Source organism: Narcine bancroftii, chromosome 4 (genome assembly GCF_036971445.1).
Source record: "Narcine bancroftii isolate sNarBan1 chromosome 4, sNarBan1.hap1, whole genome shotgun sequence".
Classification (NCBI taxonomy): domain Eukaryota; kingdom Metazoa; phylum Chordata; class Chondrichthyes; order Torpediniformes; family Narcinidae; genus Narcine; species Narcine bancroftii.
In genome coordinates, this window is record NC_091472.1 from 291,756,340 (window position 1) to 291,783,986 (window position 27,647).

At 37.6% G+C, this 27,647-nt stretch overlaps 1 protein-coding gene across 6 annotated transcripts in view; it reads right to left on the minus strand.

The window, feature by feature from the left end:
• psmd14 (proteasome 26S subunit, non-ATPase 14) overlaps positions 1-27,647 on the minus strand; it is a 153,182-nt gene that overhangs the window by 69,928 nt on the left and 55,607 nt on the right. For 4 of the 6 annotated variants that reach the window (XM_069935403.1, XM_069935405.1, XM_069935406.1 and 1 more), the window contains exons 2-6: positions 18,722-18,773; positions 1,633-1,704; positions 1,250-1,369; positions 1,045-1,115; positions 254-404 (exon numbers count right to left, since the gene is read on the minus strand). In XM_069935403.1, coding sequence (XP_069791504.1) covers positions 254-404; positions 1,045-1,115; positions 1,250-1,369; positions 1,633-1,704; positions 18,722-18,769 — 462 coding nt within the window. In that variant the 5' untranslated portion in view covers positions 18,770-18,773. Of the gene's footprint in view, positions 1-253; positions 405-1,044; positions 1,116-1,249; positions 1,370-1,632; positions 1,705-18,721; positions 18,774-19,826; positions 19,940-24,933; positions 25,011-27,647 lie in introns of those variants that run through there. The other 2 variants (XM_069935408.1, XM_069935404.1) reach the window with 2 other exon arrangements.

Genomic DNA, 27,647 nt, shown 5'->3' on the forward strand with positions numbered 1-27,647 from the left:
ATATTTATATTGTATGTGTGTATGTGTGTGCGTATGTATATATGTGTGTGCATGTATGTGTATATATCAGTGTGTGTGTAAATAGGTGAATGTGCTTGTGTATGTGTGTATGGGTATGTGTGTATGAGAATATGTGCTTTTGTTTGTGTGTACACACATTTATATATACAAGAACACTGGATTTTGTGTGCATCTAACCAACAGAAGATTTAATGTCACATAAATAGCATATTTACCAAGAATCTAATCATACCTTCCCCTTTACGCTCTGAATAGGATCCACTACTACTGCAACAGCTCGCTCCGACAGAGCTTCAAAGCTCTGCTGAGTGTTGATGTCAACTCCTGAAAGCCAGCATCCAAAGCCAGGGTGACTATGGTACCAGCCAACAACCATTTCAGGCCTAAAACAGAGCAAATGGTTAAGTGTTTTTATTTAGAAAATAAAAGGCCAAATACTGCTATGAACAGGGAAGGCAAAAAATAAATTAAGCTCAACAAAAAGGACAACACAAGCATTATAATATGATAAAGTATGAAAAATGGGAACCCATTCAACATACATTTATGATGGTGTGGAAGTGAAGAAAGTGTGTCATACAAGCGCTATCATTAAAAAGATGTGCATTAGCAGTGGTAGATCATGCTTTCAATTTTTCACCCTGTTACCACACCTTCCCCGAGCCAGTTTTTACCCTTTCAGCACTTGAGAGTAAATATCCACCCTTCAAATATCAATTAAAGCAGCAGTGGGACCAGGAACTCAGTCAAGAAGCAATTTACACTCTTCTGCCGTGCTGCTGAGCCTTTTGTTAACATTAATTTTTAAGCTTTTTTCACAGTGAAGGTATTTGAACAAGCATACGACAACTGTTGATAGGTATAAAATGCAACTACAAAAGAATCAAAATATCAATGTCAGAAATAAAAACATAAATATTTGTACAGTAATGACAAATAAAATTAATTCAATTCTTCAAATGAAAATTTAATAAATTGTATTCTGACTATGAATTTCTGGTGATCACTGATCATGCACCCTACCTGCCTGTCTGCTTCAACATGTCCAGCATTTTGGCTTGAAAAACAGGGTCAACTGCTTCAACACTGACACCCTGTTTAAAAAAAAGACAAGTTTTACCCATGGGGAAAAATGTATTTAAATTGAACTTGGCACAAAATCGTAAACAGAAAGTTAATATTACAATGAATTATCTTTTTGGAAGAAGGAAGCAAAAATATTGCTCACCGTGCCTGACTGAGGCATAGCAAAAACATCAATTACACGGACAGTGTAGTCATCAACAAATTCACCAAGCATAAGGCCCATCACTTCCATTGGAACACCAGCTCGTCCATGTTTCAACATCTGCGCACCCCCAAAGACATTAAAAAAATTGCATTTCAGTATTTTTCAACCCAGTAAGGTAACAAAGTCCAAAACACGTTCTTTCCCATTAAAGTACACGACATGCTGTTTTAAAGACAAACAGAAACCTAAGCAATTAAAATACACAAAGAGCCAAAATATTCCATTTTAAACCAAAATATAAATAATGGTCTGGAAAGCTTTACCTCATTATTACAGTATTAATTAATATGATTATAAAACAATCAAATTTAAACTCTTACCTTTAGCAGAGCAAGTGAAGATATGTAAACCTGTTCTGCTGTATCAACAGCTGGGGCATCAGTAGGTGGGCCCTAAATATACAAAAGAAACACACGTGTTCTGACCATGTAGTCGTTTTATCAAGACAAACTCATTTACCTTTTTTTATACTTTATAGAACACCATCACTGAAGTGATTTGTTGCAAGTAGGCAAGTGACATTCAAATGTTAAACCAGATTTCCTATCACATGATAATTTGAACTTAAAAGTTATTATAAAACTATATTTGTATTTGAAAGTTTTGCACCTTAGGTTTACAAGAACCTAATTCAAATAGAAGTTCCCAAAAAGCTTACTTGTTACCAATACAAATCATTTAAAACCTGAATGCTTCTTACGTTCATGTGAAAAAATGCATTCACTCGCTCAAGATATTGAAACAATGATATTAGATGTATTTTTTGTAGTAAAACTTCTAGTAATGGCAGATGAATTAAAATTCAGAAGTTTGATCTCCTCAATTAGCACCTGGCTGAGAGCTCAGAAAGAATGCCACATTAATGTAACCCTCTCACAAATGTCAAAATCTGATCTGGTAATATCTGTGTGGTTTATACAATGATGTGAATGCAAGCACCACTGGTCTAACAAAAGAATCTTTATGACAGTTATCAGAAATGTCTTTCTTCTATATTATAAACTAAAACCAAAATGAGGGATATGGGAGCATTGACAAGAACAGCCCAAGCTGCAGCTTGTGAAAATACACTAATATTCCACAATGCCTTACATGTTTGTTTTCATTGTTTGAATGCCTTACACACCATTCCAACAATGAAGCTCTTCAATTATTTAATGCACATTGATCGCAAAAACCTGATTACAAATTATGTACTTTCAGTTTTACTTCAAACAAACAAAAGAAGCTCCATCAAATTGTCAGAATGATCTTCAGACCAGAACAGAACTCCATGCAAAATGCTGCTATCACTCTTTCATAAAAGCAGTACTACTCAGCACCTTAAGGACACAGTACTCACCAAACCAGAACCTTATTTGATTCATCCTTAGATATGAACAAGAAGGTTATCTGATTTGGTTCAATTTCAATCTCAACACAAAGTGTCAAATATATATTTTTTATCATTCGGTATAACCATATTGGGTATTCATGTGTAAAAACTGCAAGATGGAAGATGCAATCATATGTTATATCAAAAATATCTATGCGTTATTAACCATACCAAGAAAGAGTATATTTAATAAAGAAATTAAACCAAATTTTTCAAGGTCTTCTGCCTTCCCCCCGCCCCCCCCCCCCCCCACCACCATGACATTAGCAAACAATGCTTCAAAGCAAATGATTTTCATGTAGTTGAATTACAGAATCAAAGGAATTTTAAACAAGGGAATGGTTGTTCATTGTTTATGCCAGTTATTTTCTTGAACAACTTCTGGGCGGCATGGTTAGCGCAGCAGTTGCGCAACACCTTTTCAGCGAAGCACCAGCAATCAGGACCGGACTGGGGTTCAAATCCCATGCTGTCTGTAAGGAGTTTGTACTTTCTCCCCATGTCTGTATTGGTTTTTTCTGAGGCTCTGTTTTCCGCCACAGTTCAAAATATACCAGGGGTGTAAATTGGGCGTCACAGACTCATGAGCCGAAATGGCTTGTTACTGTGCTGTAGGTCTAAATTAAAATTCAAACAAAAAGACTCTGTTTCAACAATTTCCTGCAACAAAATATTCCATATTTTAAGAATTTCCTGCATAAGAAAATCATTACTATACTTCCAAGTACTGATAATTTGAGTTTGATGATACATTTGAATCACTAATACTTCAAACTAAGCATGTAACCTTTCTTCTAAGTAACCTTCTGAAACAGTTCAAAAATATCTCCTAAATCTCCTTGACCTTTCTTCTCCATCCATCTTTCATCTAACCATAACTTCTATGAAGCACTTTACATGATTTTAGATATTTAGTGCATTGACTATCCAATGGAAAACTTCATGCAATACTGTTGCACACACATGACATTGTATGAATTCAAACTATTCTGGGAATGTTAGACAAATTCTCTCTCAGGCTTCTTTCCATCGGAGGCTGTTCCCAAATTCTATAACGCATCTGGCCTTCCAGGAGGCTCAAACGAATGGTGGACTCCAAAGTGCAACCATGCTTTTGGTTTAAGAGACCCCCCTTCTCCTTATCTAAGGGAGAGGGAAGTTATTTAAAAATGTGAACACTATGAATAGCCAATTATTAAAAATAGTTCTGATGACTTGAAAACACCTCATTGGAAATCAGTCTCAGTCCCTGAACAGATGCTACTGCACTTCCCAGAACCTCCTGTTCTGTAAAATATACTCATTCTTTCTCTCAAAGTACAATGTGTTTAATTTTTAGCATCAAGCATCCATCTTTTTTTTGAATATTTTATTTAAAATTTTCCATCCATGTAATTATAGATTGTAAAGAGTCAATATTTAGATTCAAAATGGCGCTAATTACATGGTATTAACCCCTCCCCCTTACCCGCCCTCCCCTCCCTGTAACCCCTATAAAAGTTGTAATAATAAAAATAGATACAATATATAGTTAAATAAAATAATTATGTAAAGAAAGTATGAATAAAAAATAATATTAGTCTGATTGCACAAAGGATTAGTTCACACACTGGGATCTTACAGAATTTATATTAAATGACTTTAGGGAAGATTATTACGGGTCTTAAGAGGCCGGAAGTACATTTTTATATATTTATCCCTAAACTTTGCATATATAATATATATATATATAATCCAAATTTGTATGAAAGTTGAATATTTATTTCTCAAATTTATATGCAATTTTCTCCAAAGGTATACAACTTTGAATTTCTGAATGCCATCTTTCTATACCTAAATGTTCATCTGATTTCCTTGCAACCATCTTTCTGTTCCTCAACTTTGTGGGGATCAAATATTTCCTTTAAATGTTGATCTTTCTGAACATTAATTTTATTTTTCTTCTTCCTCAATAATACACATTATTTTCCTAAGATATTTTATTTAAGATGTTTTCCATTACTTAATTGCCACTGTTTACATTGGAGGGTCTGTCAATTTCAAATCCAAGCAGGAAAAGTAATGTAATTTAAGTTTCAATGTGATGTTTGCCCTTCTCATCATAGCAGGAGCAATTATTTTCACTATCATCTCCTGAAATCCACAGCACAAACTCAAAATATAATTTTTCTTAAATTCATTTTCTTTCCAGTTTCTCTCGTATTAAGTGATATTTTCCATTTCCCAGTTGACTTAGCATCAGGGCTCATTGCAAGAAGCACAAGCTTAACTTTTTCTTTTTATTTATAAAAATATATTTTCATGGGGGTTGGGAAAGGTGGTAGATTATAAGAAGAAGGAATACATTTAAATAAAGCACAACAGAACACTTCTAGTCTTCTGAAGATGAAGAAATGTGGTGACATAATAATTCTGCTTTCCTCGGTGAGAAAAAACATTCCAAGAACTCAGCAAGTTAAATCTCTGAGATAATCAATACAAGTATCTTTAACAAGGAACACAATAATTCACTATCATTTCAAAGCAGCTCAGATTGGGTGATGAAGAGTGTTAACAATTTGCTTTTTAAATTTTGAGATCTGGGTTTTAAACTGGCATAGGCTGATTGCCAAGTCTAGGAACATGCTACTAAATGAATCTCAGCATTTAAAGACAAAGGAGGAAAAACCCAACACCCAACCCCAACCAACCAATTTTCCCCTGCAACCGTGTCTGCCTGTCCCGCATCGGACTTGTCAGCCACAAACGAGCCTGCAGCTGACATGGACATTTACCCCCTCTATAAATCTTCGTCCGCGAAGCCAAGCCAAGATGGCCAAACATGAACCACCACACTTCAGAAAACATAAATGATAGTTTACATAGAAATGGAAAGGATCACCACATGCATTACAAAGAGTTCATCTTAAATTAAGATCACTGATGAGATACCGTGCAGTAAAAAGGACGATTCCTCTTGATCTTGCTAATAATACTTGAAGTTAACTGAGCACAATACAATTCAAGTAGCAACTCATACCCTCTTCCCTTCAGAAGGTAATAGTTTAAAAATGCCAGGTGTTAAACTGATAGATGCTCAAGTCCAACTCATCTGACCCTGTACTACCTACCAACAAATGCAGGGCTTCTTTGCCAATTTGAATAGCTGGAGGATGTAACAGGTGGGCCTTGAAGAAGACCAGAAGTGTTTCTTTTTTTCCTTTATTTAAATGTATTCCTTGATCTTTCAATCCACACCTTTCCCCACTTCCATGAAATTTTGTTTAAAACAAATGAAAAGAAAAAAAAATGATAGTTTTAAGAACTTTTGCAATGAGCTTTCCCCATTTATGGCATGTATGAACCTTCTAAGCTATGGCTAGCAACAACAGTAGAATAGAAGGATCAAAAATCAGGGAGAAGATAGTTATCAAGTAATTCAAAGAAAATTAGAGGCTAGAAAAGGAAACAATTTTAAGTAAGAGGATGATACAAGTCTTGTCAAGTCACTAAGGCAAACCCTCATTGCATTTAAAAGTAAATGGATATATAGTCAAAGAACTGTGACGTGAAGGGTAACAGATCAAATAGCGGACATAAATTATGCTGGGTAATTTTTGTAACTACTTCAAACACAAAGAAAGCTTTTGCTGTAATAACAGGGCATGAATAATTAAAACCTTCATTCAGAGAAAAGAAACTCAAACATGATTGGATGAAGGTAGCCACAGATGGCTGGATTTCCGCCTGTGTGATGACATCATAAGAATCATTTTGGATTGGACAGGAATGCATTACCAAATATGTAACCAATTGTACAAAATTCTTCCTGACACAAAAACAAACAACACTCAAAAGCCATAATGTATGATAAAGATTTTTAAAAAGTAACGTAGAAAAAAAAAACAATAGGCTAAGTAGGCTCCTTCTGACTCAAACTTTCTACAATTCTATGATACATGACCTTGTCAGAAGAGAGTCTTCAAGGAAAATTCTAGAGTTCATCTTGTTTCCACAACATTGATGCTCTTGAATGATATAGATCATCCAGCAAGAAGTGGATGTAGTGATGATACTTAAAGCTATGTCCCAAATAATGTTGAAACTTTGGTTTTGTTGTAGCAGCATCTTTCAGAATCAGTGAGCAACCTGCTTCATTCCAAGCAGGTTGTTGTAAGGAACCAGAAGGTGAGCCACCTTTTAAGAATAGTCAGTTTCCACACTTCCCTTGTGTTCCAAGGTTAGACCAAAAGTGTCCTCATTACGCTGATGACTGAAATAGCGCTATTGCTGCCTGGTCAAAAGATCAAGGCTAAGCCTTTTCTTCACTAGCCAATTTATACTTGGATAGGCACCTTGTCCAAATAGACAGCAACATATTCCAAGTCAAAAATACCGAAAGAACTAACCAAAACTTTATTAAAACTGACTTCTTTCAGTAATGAAAATAACATCAGAAGCAGCTTTAGGGCTTTGACTACCAGAACATAACATGTAGAATGTTGACAAATTAACAGTGCAATGGCACGCAGCCAAGATAATCCAAAAAAACTGGTTGTTAAGCAGAAATGGGGATTATTGGGCTGAATGGATGTCCATTGAAAGGGTTCCAGAGGAGAATGAGTATTTTTAAGTTGATCAGTAGTAGTGATTTGAGCATGGTTGAGGTCTCAATAGGATATGGGCTTTGGCAGGTAAGAAGGTGAGCAATTATGGAAGACTTGTGGTAGTCATTTTGATGAAGACTACAAAAACAAAAGTAAAGTCATCATAATCATGGCTGACTTCACCATGGCTCTCCTCTTTTGTGCCACTTTCCCATGTAAGGATCGGTGACAATAACATTTGACATGGGTGAAACTTTTTCCTCTTCAATAGTTGAAATTGGATGTTGAACTAATTCTTGACATCATAAATGCTGGAAGGGTTAATTAAAGCTGAATGATGAAATGAAACAATGAGATTGTCCCACATCTTTGAATGATCTCACCAAAGGGAAAGCATGCAGTTGCGAATGGAAAGAACTAAGTTCTGTCATCTCCAAATGTTTTGCCTTAAGGTTTGGAAAATATGCTGTTGTTGGAAATTCTCAGTCCACGCCATGATCATATGGAGCACAAAATGGGAGATAAATGATGGATAAGAATGATGTGGTCAACACTGGTAAGGATTGTAGAAGGACTTAGAAGATTTGGAGGAATGTGAGAGTCACTTAGCAATGCCAAATTTCAAACAAGACCAAATAAAATTGAACTTATTTGGGTAATCTATAGTGCAAAGGATATAAATAGGATGGAATTTGTTGTGTGTCTAAGAAAGTTTCCTAAATCAATATATTGAAGGTTCTATGAGAGAGAGCACAACCTTTCAGAGACTGAGTTTGAGCAAGTGGCAGAATGTTAGTGGGGGAGCATTTTGGGACCAGTGACCACAAGGCTGTCAAGTTTAGGGCATACTGAATGATGAGAGATATTGAGCCTCTGGTCAAGGAAAAGGAGGTATAGGTCAGATTTAAGCAGTCAGGATCAAATAAATCCCCCGGTGAGTACGAGGCCTAAGAGTATGCTTAAGAGAGAAATCAGAAGGAAATGCAAATTTATAATAAGATCTACATCAATTGGAAAGATGGCCAAAAAGTGGCAAATGGAATTTAACTCTGACAGGTGTGAGGTGTTATACTTTAGTAGGTCAAACCAGGGTAGGACTTTCAAAGTAAATGGCAGGGTCCTGGAAAGTGTTGTAACACAGAGTTCCAGGGGTATATGAAAAGTGACTTATTAGATGGACAGGGTGGTGAAGACTGTGTTTGGGGTGCATGCCAACATTGGGTGGGGTATGGAGTACAAAAGTTGGAACATCATGATTCAGTGTCCGGTGAGACCACACCATACCCTGTGTGCAATTCTGGTTGCCCAGCAATAAGGACATCATTAAGATTGGAGGGGTACAAAGAAGATTCACCAGGCTATTGGAGGGAACAGGAGGCATTGAATTATATGGAAAGGTTTGAATCGGCTGGGTCTTTATTCCCGAGGGCATAGGAAGCTGAGGGGTGACCTTAGATGTTCATAACATCAGGAGGAGGATGCTCAGTCTTTTATCCCAGAGTAGAGGACTCTAGAATTAGAGGGCATAGTTAAAGGTGAGGGGAGAGAGATTTAAGTGGAACGCAAGGGGAAACATTTACTGTCAGAGGGTAATCCGCATTCAGATCAATGTCAGAGAATGATATAGAAGGTACAGTTACAATATTAGTTACAATGTTCAAACTACATTTGGACAGTTCAATGGATATGAATGGTTTAGAAGAATATGAACCAAAAACAAGAAAACAGGACTATCCCAGAATGTCAACTTGGTCAGCATGGATGTTGGACTGAAGGGCCTTTACCATGCTGAACAACTCCATGGCTCCAGCTGAAAGCTGTCACATATTGCTTCATAAGAGGGTATCAGTGAAGGGCAAAAAACAGTCATAGTCCTGTCCTTAAGAATGAAGGCACCTGAAGATGGTTGCAAAGGATGTTTCTTTCAGCAACTCTTGCAGCAACTGACTCCTGAAGAAATTAGATCATCTTTGTTTGCGAGGTTATTGGTGTCATTGGTGACTGAAGAGGCCAACTCATTCAAATTTTCCTTTGTATTTAGGGTGAAAACATTTACTTGTCCTCCAGCATATTGCTTTTGAATCAGTCTACGACAGAGAGTATTAACCTCAGGAAAAATAATCAAAAGGTCAACAAAGAGCAGGGTAATAGAATTGAATGGGTTGTTCTGCAGGAAGATGGCATAATTTCAATGGGCTGAATGGCTTCTTTCTCTCTGAAAGAATGTAATTCTATTGCATGGTTCTCCGTTCTTACTATTTCTCCACCAGAAATTGCCAAAGAGGTTTGGAGCACAAATCTGATAAAGGAATAGCAACCCTTAATATTGTGGGTTTTCTCTCTCTCCCCACAAATGCCTCCTAACCTGCCTTATGATTGCCAGCATCAACTTTTATTTTACTTCTACAACTTCCACAATATTTTCCATTTATGCAATCAAATGAACCCATTTCCAATTATCTAATCATGTAAACATCTAATAAATGTTGAGATAAGAACAATTAGTTGAACAAAGGGTTTGCAAAATTAGATTCTGGGCAAATTTGAGATCTTTTGTGTTACAAGATGGTGTTACAAAATGTAGTGAACATCCTTTCAAAGTATCTAAGATCTATCAAATTGTTTTAGCAATTCAGGATAAATGTAATTTATTTTCCTAATCCCTGCTCGGTCAGTAATGCAAAAAGTGGGTTTGTAGAGAAACAAAGTTTCCATAACAAACTACAGTGACTCTCACAGCTACCTGGATTATATCTCTTCCAACCCTGTCTCCTGTAAGGAATCATTCCTTTTGCCCAATTCTTCCTCCTCCACTGCATGAGGCCTACCACTCTAATGTATACAAAATGTCTCCTTTCTTGAATAAATATGGATTCCCCCATACTGTCATTGATAAAGCCACGCTGTATCCCCTCCATTTCTCATATCTCCACCCTCATCTCATTTCCCCTCCAGGCAGGACAGGGTCCCTTTAATCTTCACTTTTCACTCCACCAGCTTCCATATCCAACATATTAACCTCCAAAATTTCTGCCAACTTCAATGCAATCCCACATCTTTCCCTCCACTCCTATCCACTTTTTGCAGGGATCAGTATCTCCGAGACTCCCAAGTCTGCTCTTCTCTCCTCAGCCACCCTTCCACCCCGTAATCACAGAAGATTCAAGATTCAATTTATTTTCTTAGTAATAAAACAGTGTCATATTACATGAAATTTCTTTTTGCCTGCTCAAGGCAGACAGATTTGCCATCGGCAGGAATTGTCTAAACACCTCTTACAGAGAGAGAGAGAGAGAGAGAGAGAGAGAGAGAGAGAGAGAGAGAGAGAAGCAAAAGAGAGTCCCAAATACAAAGCCTGTCCCCACATCTTCCCCCATAACTTCCATTCACAGCCACAAACAGACCAGCCAGGTGAGGCAGAGCATTACATACTCATTGACCAATCTAATCTACTGCATTCAGTACATTCGGAGTGGTCTACTCTACATTGGTGAGAGCAAACACAGGTTGGATGACTGCTTCACCAAACACCAATGCTCTGTTTGTGATTCTTAGTTTGGGTTTCCTGTAATCAATCATTTCAACTCCCCCAATCATTCCTACAACCTCATGTCTGTCTTTGGCCTTGTCCATTTTCAGTGCGAGGCCAAATGCAAACTTGAGGAACAATACATCATAATCTTTCTGGACAGCCTTAAGCCTTATGGCATGAACCTTGATTTTTCCAACTATATATAATTTTCTCTTCCCATCTGGTTCCACAGATTCCATATTTTCTTTACTTCTTCCTTTTTCCTTCTCACTCTAACTTTTCTTCTCTGCTTCTCCCCTTGCACCTGGTGGTGTCTCCATTTCTCCTACCTTCTGTCCTGCACCTGATCACCTCGACCCTTCTCCCAGCTTCTTTCTCCCCTTTATGTATACATTTCTTTTTCCTCATTACTTTTGATAAAGTGCCCGGACCCAAAACGTTGACTGATCATTTCTACCCATGGATGCTATCTGATTTGTTGACATCCATCAGCAAATTTTTTATTTAATCAAAATTTCACCATCTGCAGTCTTTGTGTTCCTCCAATGTAATCCAGTTCAGAACATCAACACCATAAAATAGCAATTAGAGCAATTATAAATATTATTAGAAGTAAAGGATTGAGTTACCACTTCAACCTAACATCTGCTTCCAGTACATCAAACTAGAAAATAGTTACATTCACAGAATTAGATTTGTAATCTAGTGGATTGAAATAAAAGTTTGTGGGGGCCACAACATTATGGTTGATGATATGTTCTTCTTCGATCATCCCTTATTTCTGTACCTGTGCATGACAACATTGAAGCTAAGAACAAGCTGGTTATCAGTTGTTTGACCAATCTGACCACCTGCTCCACTGCTCGACTCATTGGTAGTACTCCAGCAAAATGAGGAAAGACAGATAGACCAGGACAGTGTGACAAACACAAGAATGACCACATTTCAAATGTTGTCAGCAATTATGATCAAAAACTAAGCCTAGTTATTTTTGTTTTAACGGGTTTTTAATTGTTGAAGTTATTTTTAAATACATTTATTCTATTTTTTTTTTAACTATCCAGATCCATACAAGTTTTATGTTGAATTGCGAGAACCGTTTTGAAATCTTAGACTATTGTTTGCTGTTTAAAAAGGCCATTAGGATACTCCAAAGACGGAACTTCTGAATTCATCACTCGATGCTGAGTCACTACTGCAGCCCAGTTCACGGGTTGACCCAGGCAACCAGGCCTCAAGCTTAACTTGAACCACACAGTGCAGATATCAAGTGCAAGCAGAACAATGGCAGCAGGTGGAGAGCCCATTACTTAGAGCAGAAGTCAGTGCAAAACTAAATTAAACTTTAAAAGAAATACAAATGTTATACAAAGAAAACATGTCTTCACAGACCAGGATCAAGTTCATAATTTAAAATGTAACCTGGCATTTAATTCTTCAAGATCAGGCATGACTGAAAAACATGATCAGCTAAGAATGTTAAGAACCATCAAGCTTAAAAGAATTTCTGCTTCAGCTACATGTCATGCACTATCTATCATACATAGGAGCTTTTTGAAAAGCTCCTGTCTGTTCATATTTCGTAGATGTGCACATAATGGGTCAGATATGTGATTATCAGACAATATGTACAAGATGCATTTTTATCATTTTGATTTTCATTTCATTATTTACGAACAGATCACTGTAATGACAACATTTCAATCCCTACATTGTAACAATAACTACATTTCCAAATTTACAAGGAAATGGCTTGAGGTTATAAAAGTCAATATAAAATATTTTTTTCTGAATGATAAATTTAATGTATCACAAAATCTGTCACTTTCAGTGAAATCACAAGATTACTGGTTTTTTTGGAATGTTAACTCTAAAGCAGGAACATCCTATCTTTCAAAACTCCAAACAAATGTACAAACAGTTCACTTCTTAAAACTGAATGTCCACCAACCAATCACAATTCTCTGTAAATCCAAACTCGGTCAAGTTACACCCATTCAATAAATCTCAATCTAGTTTGCCAAGATTATGCAATTTGATTCTCTTAGTACAGTACTTGTATTTTTCCCCCACTTGTACTGAAGCAATTGTATCCGACGGATAAATGCAGAAAGCACAGATATCAAAACAACACATGAAGCAAATATAATTTCCACAATCCTCATCCAAGCTTCAATGTTTTACCTGGTAAAGAGGAAAGAGGAATTAGCCACTTAACTTTAAAACCTATTCTGCCAAAGAATTTCCAATTTGGCTAATCTGTAATGAAACTTCATCTACATTAAAAAAAAACAAAATGGTAAAACCAAAGTCCTAAACCAGTTAGCTTTTGTGGGCTTTTCAAAAAGTTGTAATGTGGTTGTCCTGGAAAAAGTGATCTGAGCATATGGATGTGATGTGTAGGACAGCATGAACCTCAATACAGTATATACGTACACACATCACCTATGTTTAATGCTAGTTATTCTGTTCCAATTCCAGAATGAAACTGAAGAACCAGTGGCAAGATAAAGAATGAACAAAACAAGTTGCACAACCACATTTCAGAAATGATTTTGAGGTGTTTGGCTAGTTACCATAGAATTAGTTTCTGGTAAACAGTTAAGTACATGCTCTTCTTGACCTGATAAATGGTGAATCAATATGGAGGTGCTGCTGTAGCTGCTCTGGTAAAGCAGTACTGCAGGCCTGGGGAGAGGGCTGATGCACCCTTCAGTGCTCTTCCATGGGATCCTACTGCCTAGTTGCCTAATTGATGGCCCCAGGCATTTAAACTGCCTTTAGTATGGTGTTTGTGGCAGTCTTTTTAAAAATCAAAGACCTATAGAGGGCTGTGCTCAAATGCCAGTGCCCATGCCCAGCAGCCTAGATTGTAAGGATATAGGCTCCAGGAAAGCACCAGACTCGTGTGGAGCACCAGGGTGGGAAAACACCTGCTCCCCCCCATCCTCCTGCCGAGGAGAGGTCCAAACAGGGTATGTGACCACAGTGGCAGATCAATGCAGGGCTAAGTTATTAAAAGCTTCACATCAAGCCATAGGCTGCTGGCAATCATCTTGAGGGAACCAGTTACTGGGACTAGGATTCACAAATGTGCCGATGGCGAGGTGTATTGACAGCCTCCTGGTCACATTGGTGATTCGAAACTATGTACTAAAGAGAGTGACTTGTATGCTTCGAGCTCAACACTGAGCTGGACAGGTCATATGGCTAAAGAACTTAGGAGAGCAAAGAAGGCAGAGGCATCCACATGTTTTCTATGTCTCTGAAGGCACTCTTTTGCTTCTCTTTCTCATTTTGATATTGGGACTGGACTGGTGGTGGCTCTCGAGCCTTTACAGGGCAAACAAAGGAAAACAAATCAGGAAGATTTCACGTGCTAATCCAACCAGTAAAAGAAGATTGACCATTTGGTCTGTTTTATGACATCTCTCTCAGCTGGGATAACATGAAAATGCTATGAAAATTCATCCAACAAATGTATTAAGAGGTAAAAGTCATGCCAATGTTTACATTAGGGTCTGTAGCCTTTAATCAAATATTTTTTTTGTCATGGTAACAAGGGTTGAATTGGACTGAATTCTAATATCAGCATGCTCCTCCACCCCACCAAACCCCAACTAATTGCCTTGTTGATATCTATTTAATAGAAGACACCTAATGAGCCACATGTACAAAGTAATGAAAGCACAAAAGTGAATCATTAGGAGTAAGAGGTCAAGAAAGGAAAAAAAAGAGAAACAAAACATTCACAATGCAAAAGAAAATGTTTATTTACGCAGGTTTTTTTTACCAATGCAAAATCTAATTTAATTTAATGCAGCAATATGCCTAATTCTTTCAAAACAGGTTTAAAACATTATTTTTTTGGTTTGCCCCAATTTACCAATCCACCTGCACACCTCCTGCCATGCACTGCATGGTACAATAATCAAGCTTCTTGGCACATAATTGTGTCTATTACTTTGTTCCTTGCAATTAGCCAAGTTGCAATGCATATGAGTACTACTATATGGCTTGAAAGGCTGAGTCATTTCTGACTATCCATGCTTACTCACACACGCACACACACACACACACACACACACACGCACACACACACACATGCACACAAAGAGTTACCCGGTGATCTGGCAAAAATCATAACCCTGTTAAGTCCTGACGATTCAACAAAGAGCCAAATTTAAGCTTACCTTCATCACTATGAAAGAAAATCATCCTTCTCCCACTTACTGAAGAATGATACGGCAACATGACAGTTAAAGGCACGTAACTGAAATCTTGCAAACCTCACTTCATTGGGAATCAAAATCTTTGCTGAGATTGAAAGATATCTTCCTATTTGGTGCATATGGCATCTCAAAGAACAGTAAAGCACAAGCATCAGCTCTTTCAGTTAAAGAAATACATGAACCCATAAAAACCTGCAGTTTCATTCGGGCTGCTCTTGTTGACAAAGTGTTAAAAAAGGCTTTTGCCATTATAACAGCATAAAGCTAACACCTCAAAGTGTTATCTGCTCAGTCCTTTTAGCAAATTTATTAACACTATTAGTTAGATTACTCCACCTTTTCCATGGTGTGAACCGGTATCAATTATTTAGCCAATTCTATTCTATGTTAATAAAATACCTGCTGATTAAACATATACCAAAGTGTCACTTTGTGCTACACAGAACATTGACACTATTTATTTTAGCTTAAATAAATGCTACAGTCAGAAGCTGGTGCAAGATTGTGATGACAGAAGTTGTGAAAAATAAAAAAATGCACCAAAAGTCCTTTTATTTCTGTGTGAATATAGGACAGTAGAAACAGAACAGACAATAATAATGCATTCCTATCTCATAATTTTTACCATTGTTAAGATCACTTGCCAATTTTTTTTTAAAGTGTCAATATCCAACCGAAGATGGAGCAAAAACGATGACTACACTTTCAATATTCCACAATGACTGCCGTTCACTGGTGGTAAAGCAGTTTTATGACACTAGGAAAGGTAACATGATATTTTCTCCACAAAGATATAGATCAGTGTTGAAATAGGAAGCAATAATTTACAACTCTTTTCCAATTATCAAAAAAAATCTCCAGGCCATTCCAAAAAAAATTCACAAACAATAAAATGCTTCTGTGAAGAAATAGGAAGATGTAATTTTAGGTCTATGACCTTTCTTCAAGAGAGAGATGTTTACCAGAAAGTGCAAGAATATTTATTTACCATCCATTTCGGAATAATTACAGTTTCAAAATTAATCCTGAAGTTTTACATATCTCTGTAAAGATTTACTTCCCATCCATGTTGTTCAAAAACCAAGTGATCTCATTGAAATATTCAAAATGATTATGGTGCATAATAGAATACATTCAAGGATAATGTTTACGTTGGCTGGGGTTTCTAGGACCAAGAATCAATCTCAAATTAAGAGGTTGACTACTCAAAAATTTCCTCATCCAGATAGTGAACCTTTAAAATTCTTTATCCAATAAGGCAAAGCAGGCTCAATCATCAAGTATATTCAAGACAGATCATTCAGATATTTTCAAAATTAAAGATTGGTGGATATTAAATTAGTAGGGGAAAATGGTGCTGAAGTAAAAGATAATCCATAGTCTTAATGAATTGCAGAACAAGGGAGAGAGGAGCCACATGGTTTACTCCTCCTTTTGTTTCTTAGATTGTCTGCTTTAACGTTGCAAAATATCTGTTTAACTATTTTTTCCCCCCAAAATCACTTAGTTCAGCACTGAAATTCAGAATATTCAACAAATAAAAATAAATTTGAAGGGTGCAAGCATTGATGTCTGGTTTGTTATGTTGATTCTCATCATTTATAAGACTAAATCGCCATTTAAAAATTTAGGTCTCCAAGTATTTTAAAACTCGCATTAAAAATTGGGAGCTGATAATATTAAAGAGGATCAATTATTCAAACAGTATTCATGTCACATGAAATTATCTTGATTCACTTTCACAATCAAAATGAAAGAATCAATTCAGAAATTGTGTTTCTATTTTCAATTTCTATTTCATGCTTTCAATTTATCTGTTTTTCTTGATTGTAACCTGACCCTCATATATTGCCACTAAACAGTTGCTAATATGTAGAAAGGGCATGTGGTTTAACAATATCAAGTCTAATGTAATAAATATGAATATCTCAAAAACAGCCATCACTAAAGAGTTCCTTCAGAAATATAGGAAACGTGCTATTTAAACACAAATTTTTAATAGCACCATAACAGCTATGCACAAATCTACATTAAAATTTCTATTTAGTGCAGTAAATCAGAACTGGCAAAACAGGCTGTCTTAATATCAGCCGAATGTAAACTACTTCTGCTATCCCTAGTTCAGTGATGGGTTGAAGGAACCTGTTATACGAGGTGTTAATTGGCAAATGCTGTACAAGTCGGGAGCATGTTCCCTGTCGGCCTAGCCCAGCAAGGCTAGGTCATTAAAGTGAAAATGAATTCTTTCAGGCTGCATTAACCCCTTAAAGGATCAATTCATTTCCACGACTCAGATGAGAAACTAAACATGCATTCAATATCACATTCAATGAAGCAGATTCAGCACTGAACTAAATTGAGTTAAGACCATAACTCTAAATGAGGATAAACATATTTTGCATGCAATTGAGAATATTTCTGGATGTCAGTAAGGCAAAAAACCTCAAGTAAACTTAATTCCATAATTAAAACAATATTTAACAAGTCACTGGAAAGGCATAGATTATACAAAATTTATAATGTGGATGTAATTTCATTACCTCTTGCCAAATGCAATACTCCATGATATATTTCTTATTTTATTGCTTTTCCTTTGCACTTTTAACTGGGCTAATCAGGAATTCCAACTTGATTAAGCATCTCAAACATCTCTTCTAAGCAAGCCTTATGTTGAATTGTGCCTTTAGCCACTTTACAAAGGGAATTTCTAACTCATCCAGAAACTAGTTGTTAAAATAGCATTATTCATTTTTTGTGAGAGGTTCCTCGATTTAAAGCAGAAGGAATCCCTCATCAAACTGTAATTCAGACTACAAACTAATAAATGGATTTGTCAAATGACAAATAGATATGTGCAAGTAAGTAATAACATCCCTCGTACAAAAGCAGAAGAATTGTGCTGAACTACAATACCATAAAAATACAATACTCAGACTTTTCTGGATGTAAATCTCATCATTAGCTTGTTGCTGGCCATCTAAAAGATTTTCCCCTGGCCTATTTCCTCCTCTCAGATGGTTTGAGAAACTGGCTTTGATATCACACAACAAAGCATTTTCTAAATTTGATCAGGCACAGTCATGTGTAAGATTCAATGGTTGTTTTTGTTCCAATTGTGCATCAAGCCAATACAACGGAGCCTTACAAACAAAACGTATTAAAGCACTTAATCATAGGCATCAATATCAATGAGCACATAGAGCACAAAAATTTGCATTAAAATCAATTCAAAATAGTTATGATAAGTTTACCATCAGGATATTTCACGCAAGAACAAAAATGACATAAATTATGTAATATTCTATTTATTTCACAGATAATTCAGCTGTAGATCTTTAATATATTCTGGATTTGGCATTCATCTGTTATTCAGTCCAAGTATGCAGTGCTGGTCACGTGCACAGGATAAATAAGAACTTTAAAATAGTCTGGAGCTGTACTAGAGTAAATAATTTGCATTTATTTAAAAAATACAACAAAAATATACAAAATTTTCGGATATCATTTTTTAATTCAAGTCCTAGACACATAGGAAGTGAATAGGCTCATTATTTGTACCCTTTTTAATACATGTGTACTCAAGCCCTTCAGCAAAATTTCTGTCAGTGAAATGCAAACCAATATAAGAAGCTAATGTTCTGAATGTCTGAGATGTTAATTTAATGGAAAGGCGGCGACACTAACCTGTCCAAGTCCAGGCATACCACCTCCTAGTCGTAAAAGTCTATCCATTTTTCTGAAAACAAAAACACACAAAAGTAATTAATCATGAAACTTTTAAACTCAATTATCATCAATATAATTCACCTTCAATCTTTCCTTATGTCAAAAATATTGGTGGTAATTACAACACAACATCAGATTTCCTGTTAATTAGCACCACATACTAATTCAAGAACCTGTCTTCCTTGCTAATTAACAGACCCAATTTCACTGCTTTTGTTTTTTGCTGGGTTATCCCCAATTTCATAACAGTATTTTACAAGTGAAAACGGCCTTAAAGTTCTTGCACATGATCACAATGTTTATACTTATCGCGACAAATATGAGATCTGGGTTTTTTATTATATAGTTCAATCATATTTTTCAAATTGCCTTCTACTAATTGACGTATTCCTTTCGTGTACGAGATATATTACGACAACTTGTATAGTCTGCACAAATAGGAATCATCACTTACAAATTAAAAATTGTACATCTAATTAGTAAGTTCTGTGTTAATTAACTTACAGCTTGTCAGTTATCAATATTGCATGCAAGTGATAGTGTGATCAGATAAAAGTCTCAAGATACACAGGCCAAAGCTTTAAAATGGTATTGGAGGATTGTGCAGTACACAAAATTGACTTCTCCCAACATTTCTTTCGTAAGATTATCTTTTCAGAAAAAAAATGTCTTTAACTCAAAAAGGTTGCTGAACACAGAGTTGGAACATCCAGATTCAACCTGCTACTCAGACTTGCTTCACTCCACTTCGAAAGGCCCATATACATCCTTTACAAGTACAGATGACTGATTGAACGAACTCTCCACACCCATCAGGAATCTCACAAGGCAGATTGGTTTCAAGCAGTAATTGATCTTCATATCACTAAGTTTCTGCCCCAATGCTCAAAATGCCACTTTTAAATAGTTTTTAAATATCTGACTTATTTCAAATTTACCAAAATGGATTTAATTAAAAATTGATTAAAGAAACTTGAGTAAATTTTTTTCACTGGATTGGCAACCCCATTAAATTGGATGAGTTGTCATCTGATTGATTCAAATATTTCACAAAGCATTTTACCTATTTTAGCTCCTTCAATGTTTCCAAAGTAGTTCCTGGAATGAGAATTTTCCAAAACTCAGTGGAATTTTGTAAAACAAGAGATAGTCTCACTGAGATTTTCAAAGTCCAAACTCAGATCAACAGGATAGATATTCAGAGGCTGTTTCCTTGAGCCATGGATGCTCATTGATATATTTGAGACTGGGACGGATACATTTTTTTGACATCAAGGCATCAGGATTATGGAGATGGATTGGAAAGATTGGAGATATATCAATGAAATGACAAAGTTTGAGTACCTAAATGCTCTACTCCTACATTTTAAAGGGTTCTTAAAAACAATTAATGAAGAGAATACTTTAACAATCTTATATGCCATAAATTGCACCAATTAACAACTGTTACATCATAATTGAACAACGGTATTCTTTTTTTTATTCACCTTGCATAAAACTACACAAAACTGCCACTTTGAAACACCTGAACAAAAATATACTAAGGAGGAATTACCACTGTCACATTTACAATTTTGGATGCACTCATTGTAATTTCCAGGAAAAAAATAAGCAACTTCAGAAAACCTTTACAATTTATGAAAGTACGTTCTACTCCAATAATGCATTCACAATTATTTTAAACAACTTGTACAGTATTAGCAGACTTAATTGAACACTTCAAGTCCTGTAGTTTATCTTGGAAATACCAAAATCAAGTATAGTAAAACCCTTGGTATCTGGCTCCTATAGGGATTGGTAGATGCCGGATAAGTGCACAGGCTTCACTTTTAAAATTCATTCAATTAAATTAGCACATAGCTGACAATGACACTATATGCTAAATTACTGGCTCTAGCTTGGCTGTTTGAGTGGCCCAATCTCAGCTGGATGATAACTCTGTTATCCTGATGGTGCACATTTATTTGCACTTACTTCCTTTGATATTGTAAGAAACTGAATTTTTTTTGGTGCAACGCTATGACATCGCCAGCAACTCTGGTTCGAATCAGGTGTTGTCTGTAAGGAGTTTTTATGTTCTTCCCAAGTCTGAGCATGTTTCTCCAAGTGTTCTCATTTCCTCCCACTCTTCAAAACATATGAGGATTGTAGGTTAATTGAGGTATTTGGGCGCATTGGGCTCATGGGCCGTTAGAGCCTGTTACTGTTCTGCATGTCCAAATTTAAAATTTAAACTAGCATAAATGCAATTCAACTCATTTATAACAATTATAACAAAGTTGAAACATACTTTTAGGCTTTGAATTTTTCCTTTTGTTAAGTACAGGAATTTTTTTATTTGTCTTTAGCAAAAACAGTTAAGTTTGTTCAAGAGATGCCTCAACTTTCTAGCTCTGCAAGCAGAATTACAAAATACGGGAGCATGAATGTGACCATAAATTTCATAAAGGAAAAAAATTTACAAAACTTTTCACAAATGTCTTCTGTAAAGTTGGCAGGCACGTGAAGGGGAAACTGCTGCTTGGAAGGCTTTTGCAAAACAGTTAACCAAGCGTCTATTTGCCACCCACTGTACTTGCATATTTGGACTGACCATCCATCACACACAGTGATCCTATACTAACCCCATTCTCCCATCTCTCCCCCCCACCCCCCCAAAACCTCTATCTGACTCAATGAGGTTCTGAAAGATAGTACACAGTAGTTCAAGCATACAAGGTCAAGATTCCTTATATTGTCACGCAATAATACATTCAAAATGTGACATACATGATATATTTTAACTTTTATCTGCCGGAAGGCAAACAAAGAGTCACCATGAGCACTGCCCGATGCCTGAACAATATGAGAAAGAGAAGCAAAAGCAAAGTCATCAAGTGTCTGAGGATTCACCTCCAGAGCTCCCGTAGCCTCTACAGCTGCATAGTGGTTTAAGAAGGCAGCTATCATCACCTTCTTGCGAATGGTTAGGGATGAGACAAATTAAATGCTGCCCTGCCTGCTAAGCCCACATCCCTTGAATTAATTTTTTTTTAAAATCAGAATTGTAAAGAATGGGAAATAAACATGGATGTGTTAAAAGATAGAAAAGTGTTTTTTCCCCAAGGTAAGTCGGTGCACATTTGAAGTTTTCTGGCTATGCACTTTCTAACTTGAAATCTGATGTCCTCTTTTTTGCAATTTTGCACAACAGCTTTTCTTTATAACGTAATTTGGGTCTACAGTACCCTTCATTGGACCTTTTTTTAACCAAAATTTGACAAAAATCGCCAATCTTTCCCATCTATCTCCATAATCCTGATGCCTTGATATCAAAAAATGTATCCATCTCAGTCTCAAATATATCAATGAGCAAAGAAGTGATATTGGAACCGATGTCCAAAAGCTTATTTAGCATCATCTGGAAGGCAGGTGGAGACAAATTCTTTGTCACAAGACTAAATCATACTTCATTACATGCCAATAATAATTACTGGCATAAATCCAACTGCATCCACAAGAGGCACTATAATATGCCAAATGGAAACAATGGAGTCAGATCTTCCTCTGCAACTCCAATTACTTGAGAAATCATAATTTTTAAAAATTGGTGTTATGCTGAACTAAAAGGGACATATATTCAAAAGTCAGTTCATTAAAAGCCAAGCATCATTATTGAAGCCACAAACAGCAAAAAAAAACCCTCAGTATCAGGTTTATTGTCATGAACGTATCAAGAAATTTGTTTTTTTTTTGCGATAGCAGTTTTGTACTGAACAAGATGCAAAATTACTATAAATTACAATTCCATAAATGCAAGATTTTTTTTAAATCAGTGCTAAAAAAGTAAAAGTAAGGTAGTGTCCATAGATTCATTGACCTTTCAGAAATCTGATGGAGGTAGGGAAGAAGGTGATTTTCTAACATTGAATGTGTCTTCAGGCTCCTGTACCTCTTTCCTGATGGTAGCAGTGTGAAAAGGCCTGGGTGGTGATGGTCCTTGTTGATGTGAGCTTCTTTTTTTTTTAAAGCTTTCTTGATGCACCGCTTCTTAAAGATGTTCTTAACTGAGTGAAAACTAATGCTTATGACGGTGCAAGCCAAGTTTATAACACTCTGTATTCTGTTTCTGTCTAGTGCATTGGTATCTCCAAGGTAGTCAGAATATTCTCCAAGGTCCATGGAAGAGTCTTTGGTGACATACCAAATCTCCTCAGTCTCCTAACAAAATATAGCCTTCTTCACGATTGCATTGACATGATGGCCCAGGAGAGGTCTTCAGAGATATTAACACCCAGGAATTTGAAGTTTCTTACACTCTCCACTGCTGACCTATTGATGAGGATTGGTTTGAGTTTTTCTGGTTTTTCCTTCTGAAGTCCACAATCAATTTCTTAGTTTTGCTCACGTTGAGTGCAAGATTGATGTTGTGTGACACTGCTCATCTAGCTGATCTATCTTATTCCTGTACTCTTCCTCATTGCCATCTATAATTCTGACGACAACCTCGGCAAACTTGTAGATGTTATTTGAATTGTCATGGGTATAGAGAAAAGAGAGCAGTGGGCTAAGCATGCATTGCTGAGGTGCACCTGGGTTGTTTGTCAGTGAGGAGGAGATGTTGTTACCAGTCTGCACTGGTCAAGGACATCAAGGATCCGGTTGCAAAGGAAGATACAGAGGTCCAGATTTTGAAGCTTTTGAACAATTGGTGCAAGTTAATTCTAGCTAAGTCCTACCTCTCAAAGCATTTCTTTACAGTACATATGAGGGCTACACTTATGATGCTTCGCCTTGTAGGATGGGGGCAAAACACCGGATTCTGTTAACACTGGTTAAATGAAAAAACACACAAATGCTGGAGAAACACAGCAGGTCAAACAGTGCCTTTATGTAGCAAAAAAGATACATCACCAATGTTTCAGGCTTGAGCCCTTCATTAAGGTGTGGGGGGAACATGAGAGATGTCCAAAGAAAAGGGGGAAAGGGGGTTGGTGAGGGTGAGAGATGATAGGTGGGGAGGGTGAGGGCTGCAGTAAGGAGGGGGGGGGGTGGGGGGAGTCAGGTAGAGAGAGAAAGGAAGTAGGAACTGGAATGACTAGTTAAAGATGTGGGGGGGAGGGGGTAAGAGAAAGGCAAACTGATTAGTGAAATGCAGTGAACTCAATGTTCATGCTCTGGAGTTGGAAAGTACCCCCAGACAAAAAAATGAGGTGTTGCTCCTCCAATCTGCAGGTGATCAGGGTGGGGTAGTGTGAAAGGCCATGGGCAGACATGTGAGCTTGAGAGTGTAACTCAGAATTGAAATGGTTGGCTACAGGGAGGTCGCTTTTGTTGCGGATGGAGAAGAGGTGCTGGACAAAGTGATTTCCTAATCTGCAACCGGTCTCTCCAATGTAGAGAAGGCCAGAGGGTGCACTAGATGCAGTAAATGAGTTATTTGGAGGTACAGGTGAAGTGTTGCTTCACCCGAAAAGTCTGTTTGGGACCTCGGACCGTAGTGAGGGAGGAGGTGTGAGTGCAGTTAATACCATAGCAGAAGGTACCAGGGGTGGAGGGGGGACAATGGTCACGGAGGGAGCATTCCCTGTGGAACGCTGAGAGGGGAGGAGAAGGAAAAATGTGTCTGGTGATAGGGTCCTGTAGTAAATGCCGTAAATTCTGGCAGATAATGTGTTGGATGCAGAGACTGGTGGGGTGGTAGGTGAGGGTGAGGGGGATTCTGTGTTTATTGTTTTGAGGGGCAGGGGGGCTGGAGCAGATGAGCGGGGAATGGAGAAGATGCGGGTAAGAGTTGAGTTAATAGTAGTGGAGAGGAAACCACATTTGTGGAAGAAGGTAGACATTTCAGAGGCTCTGGACTAGAAGTCCTTATCTTGGGAGCAGATGTGGAGGGGACAGAGGAATTGAGAGAAGGGGATGGAATTCTTGCAGGGGACAGGGTATGAGGATGTGTAGTCGAGGTAGGTGTGGGAGTTAGAGGGTTTGTAATTAATGTCAATGGAGAGTCTGTCTCCTGAGATGGAGACAGAGATATCCAGAAAAGAGAGAGTATTATCAGAGATGGACCAGTTTGAGGTCAGGGTGGAAACTGGCCGTGAAATTGATGAAACTGACAAACTCATCGCGGGTGCATGAGGCCACCCCAATTTATTCGTCCATGTACTGGAGGAAGAGTTGGAGGGTCTTACCTGTGTCGGCTTGTAGAATGTTTTGCTCCACAAAACCCACATACAGGCAGGCATAGCTGGGACCCATGGCTACTTCTTTAATCTGGAGGTAATGGGATGAGTTAAAGGAAAAATTGTTAAGGCTGAGGACAAATCTGCCAGGCGGAGAAGGATGGTGGTGGTGGTGGAAGGTGACTGTTCAGGTCTGAGGTCTAGGAAAAAGCGAAGTGCTTTGAGACCTTCTGTGTGGGGAATGGAGGTGTAAAGGGATTGGACATCCATTGTGAAGATGAGGCAGTTCGGTTCAAGGAATGTGAAGTCTTGGAGGAGGTGGAAGGTGTAGGATGCAGCCAGGTAGGATATAATGCCCAACAATCCCTGCTATAGCTGTTGTGTTTCTGATTCTGTTTCTATCTTTATTCAAAATTGCTTCTTTGCTGTTAAGATAGCCTATCATAGGTTGTACCTGGTCTTCCTATACAGATCTGCATCATCGGTCTTAAATGCCATGGATGTAGCCCTCAGAAGGTTGCAAATCCTTTGATTTATCCACAGCTTTTGGTTGGGGGTACTCACATGGTATGTACGCATGGGCACACATTCATCCAGCTGTCAGTGACAGCTGTGGCATATTCATTCAAATTTGAAGATGAATCCTTGAATGTGGCCCAGTCCACCAATTCAGAGCAGTTTCGCAGGAGCTCCTCTGCCTCCCTCAGCAATAGTTACACCATCTTATCCACTGGTGCTGTAGTTCTCAGTCTTTGCTTGTATGCCGGGAGTAGAAATACTGCCAGGTGATCAGACTTGCCAAAGTGTGGGTGTGGGGTGGCACAGTAGACATTCTTGACGGTAGTGTAACTGTGGTTAAATACGTTGGCTCCTTGGATTGCGCAAGTGATATGTTGATGGTAATTTGTCAGAGACATTTTCAGGCTGGACCTCAATGATCCAGAAAGCATCAGGTGTGCTAATTAGTGTTCAGCCCCTCCAGAACAAGCCTGATATTAGCCTAAGATGGAATGTACACTGCAACCAGGATAATGCCGGAAAACTCCCTCAGAGGATAGAATGGACAAGACTAGATTCCAGGTCGGGGAAGCAGGACTGACACATAACCGTTACATTTGTGCAGTACGATGAATTGATGATGAAGCAAACACTGCTGTGGAAGATGAAGCCCTCAGGCTGCAGCGCTGTGTCCGAAATGCTCTCAATTAGAACGCCTCAGTGAAACACATCACAGCAATTTCTGATAACCCTCTGCTGTTGTAACATTGCTCAGAGTTTATCGTTTATTGTAAAAGAATATGTAAAACAAGGATTAACTAATTAGCTGAAAACCTAATTGCTATGTATTTTTACTTCTTTGTTCTGTGTCATCGTGACTAAAACCACCAAGCATGATAACCTTGTCAGAAACACCCACAGTATGGCCCCAAGAATAATGTATACATAGCTTAAGATAAGTGATTTTAAAGAGAAAAAGCATCCTATGGTTGCCAGCTCAGCACAAACCACTTGGTCTGCAGATAAACTGTAATAACCAGAATCATAAGTTATGCAAAATTAGTGAAATTTCCTGGAAACATGTTTGGATAAATATAAAATGGGATAATACTTTGTATGCTTTGAGTCAGGCTCAGTACATGACATGAGTGACATTGTCTACTCATTCTTTGTACCCCTTGCTTCCACTAGCATTAAATAATAAAGATGTAATTGCAAGTTCTTAGGTTCTGCTGTATTGTTTTATTACAGCATGGGTCGATTTTATTATTGGCGTAGTCAGCAGGACCTTGCTGGGACAATTGCCACAGATGAAGTAAAAGGCCAGAAGGAAACCAGGATCAGATGGAGTTGAAGTGCACCTCCGGTATCCTTGAGCCCAGTCTCCATAGCCAATTCCCAGGAGCATTGAGGTCCCTCATACAAAGTTGACCTGGTTCCCTGCCAAGATCCAGAAGAAAACCAGAGAGTGAAGACAATTTAAAAAGAAAAAAAAAATGAAATTAAGACTTGTTGACAGATAGATCTTGTTAGCCTGGGGTAAAAAGGACTTGTTGCATAGATCTTTCAGCCTGGGTAAAATGTACTGTTACCAGAGTTGTAACTAATTCGGAAAACAGACTTGGGAAATTGGACAGACTATGGACAAAAGTGACGGGGTACAACAAATGTGTTAAGAATAGAATTTTGCTTATTTTAACATAATTTGTTTGCATGGTAAAAATTTTATTGTGAGAATCATTTAGGAAAGCAAGCTAGGGAAATGGGACAGGCTATGGACAAACGTGATGGGGGCACCCCAATAGAACAGATGTGTTATTTGTAATTGACTCATGGTAAAAAAAAATTATCCTTACTTGTTAGCCGTATTAACCAAGAGGTTAAGAAACGAAGCATGGCCCATAGGAGGGACATGGAACACAAGTGCTATAGCAGAGACAGAGCAATTAATATGGGAAAAAGCTGCAGCTAAAAAGTGGAAAAAGACAAGTGGGACCAAACAAAGAATAAGAGCTGGAAGAATAAAAAGCTGTGCAGGGGATAGGGGTATGTACTCAGAATGGAAACCAGAAAAGCCTGGCAAGTATTTCAGTCAGAGCTTGACTGCCACAATAACAAGAGAGAAAAGAAAGGGAACAGAAACAAAGGGAGCAACTTAGGGTATAGAATCATGTAATTGCAGGGACAAATAAGTGTGGAAAAATGATGCAGCAAAGAAATGGAGA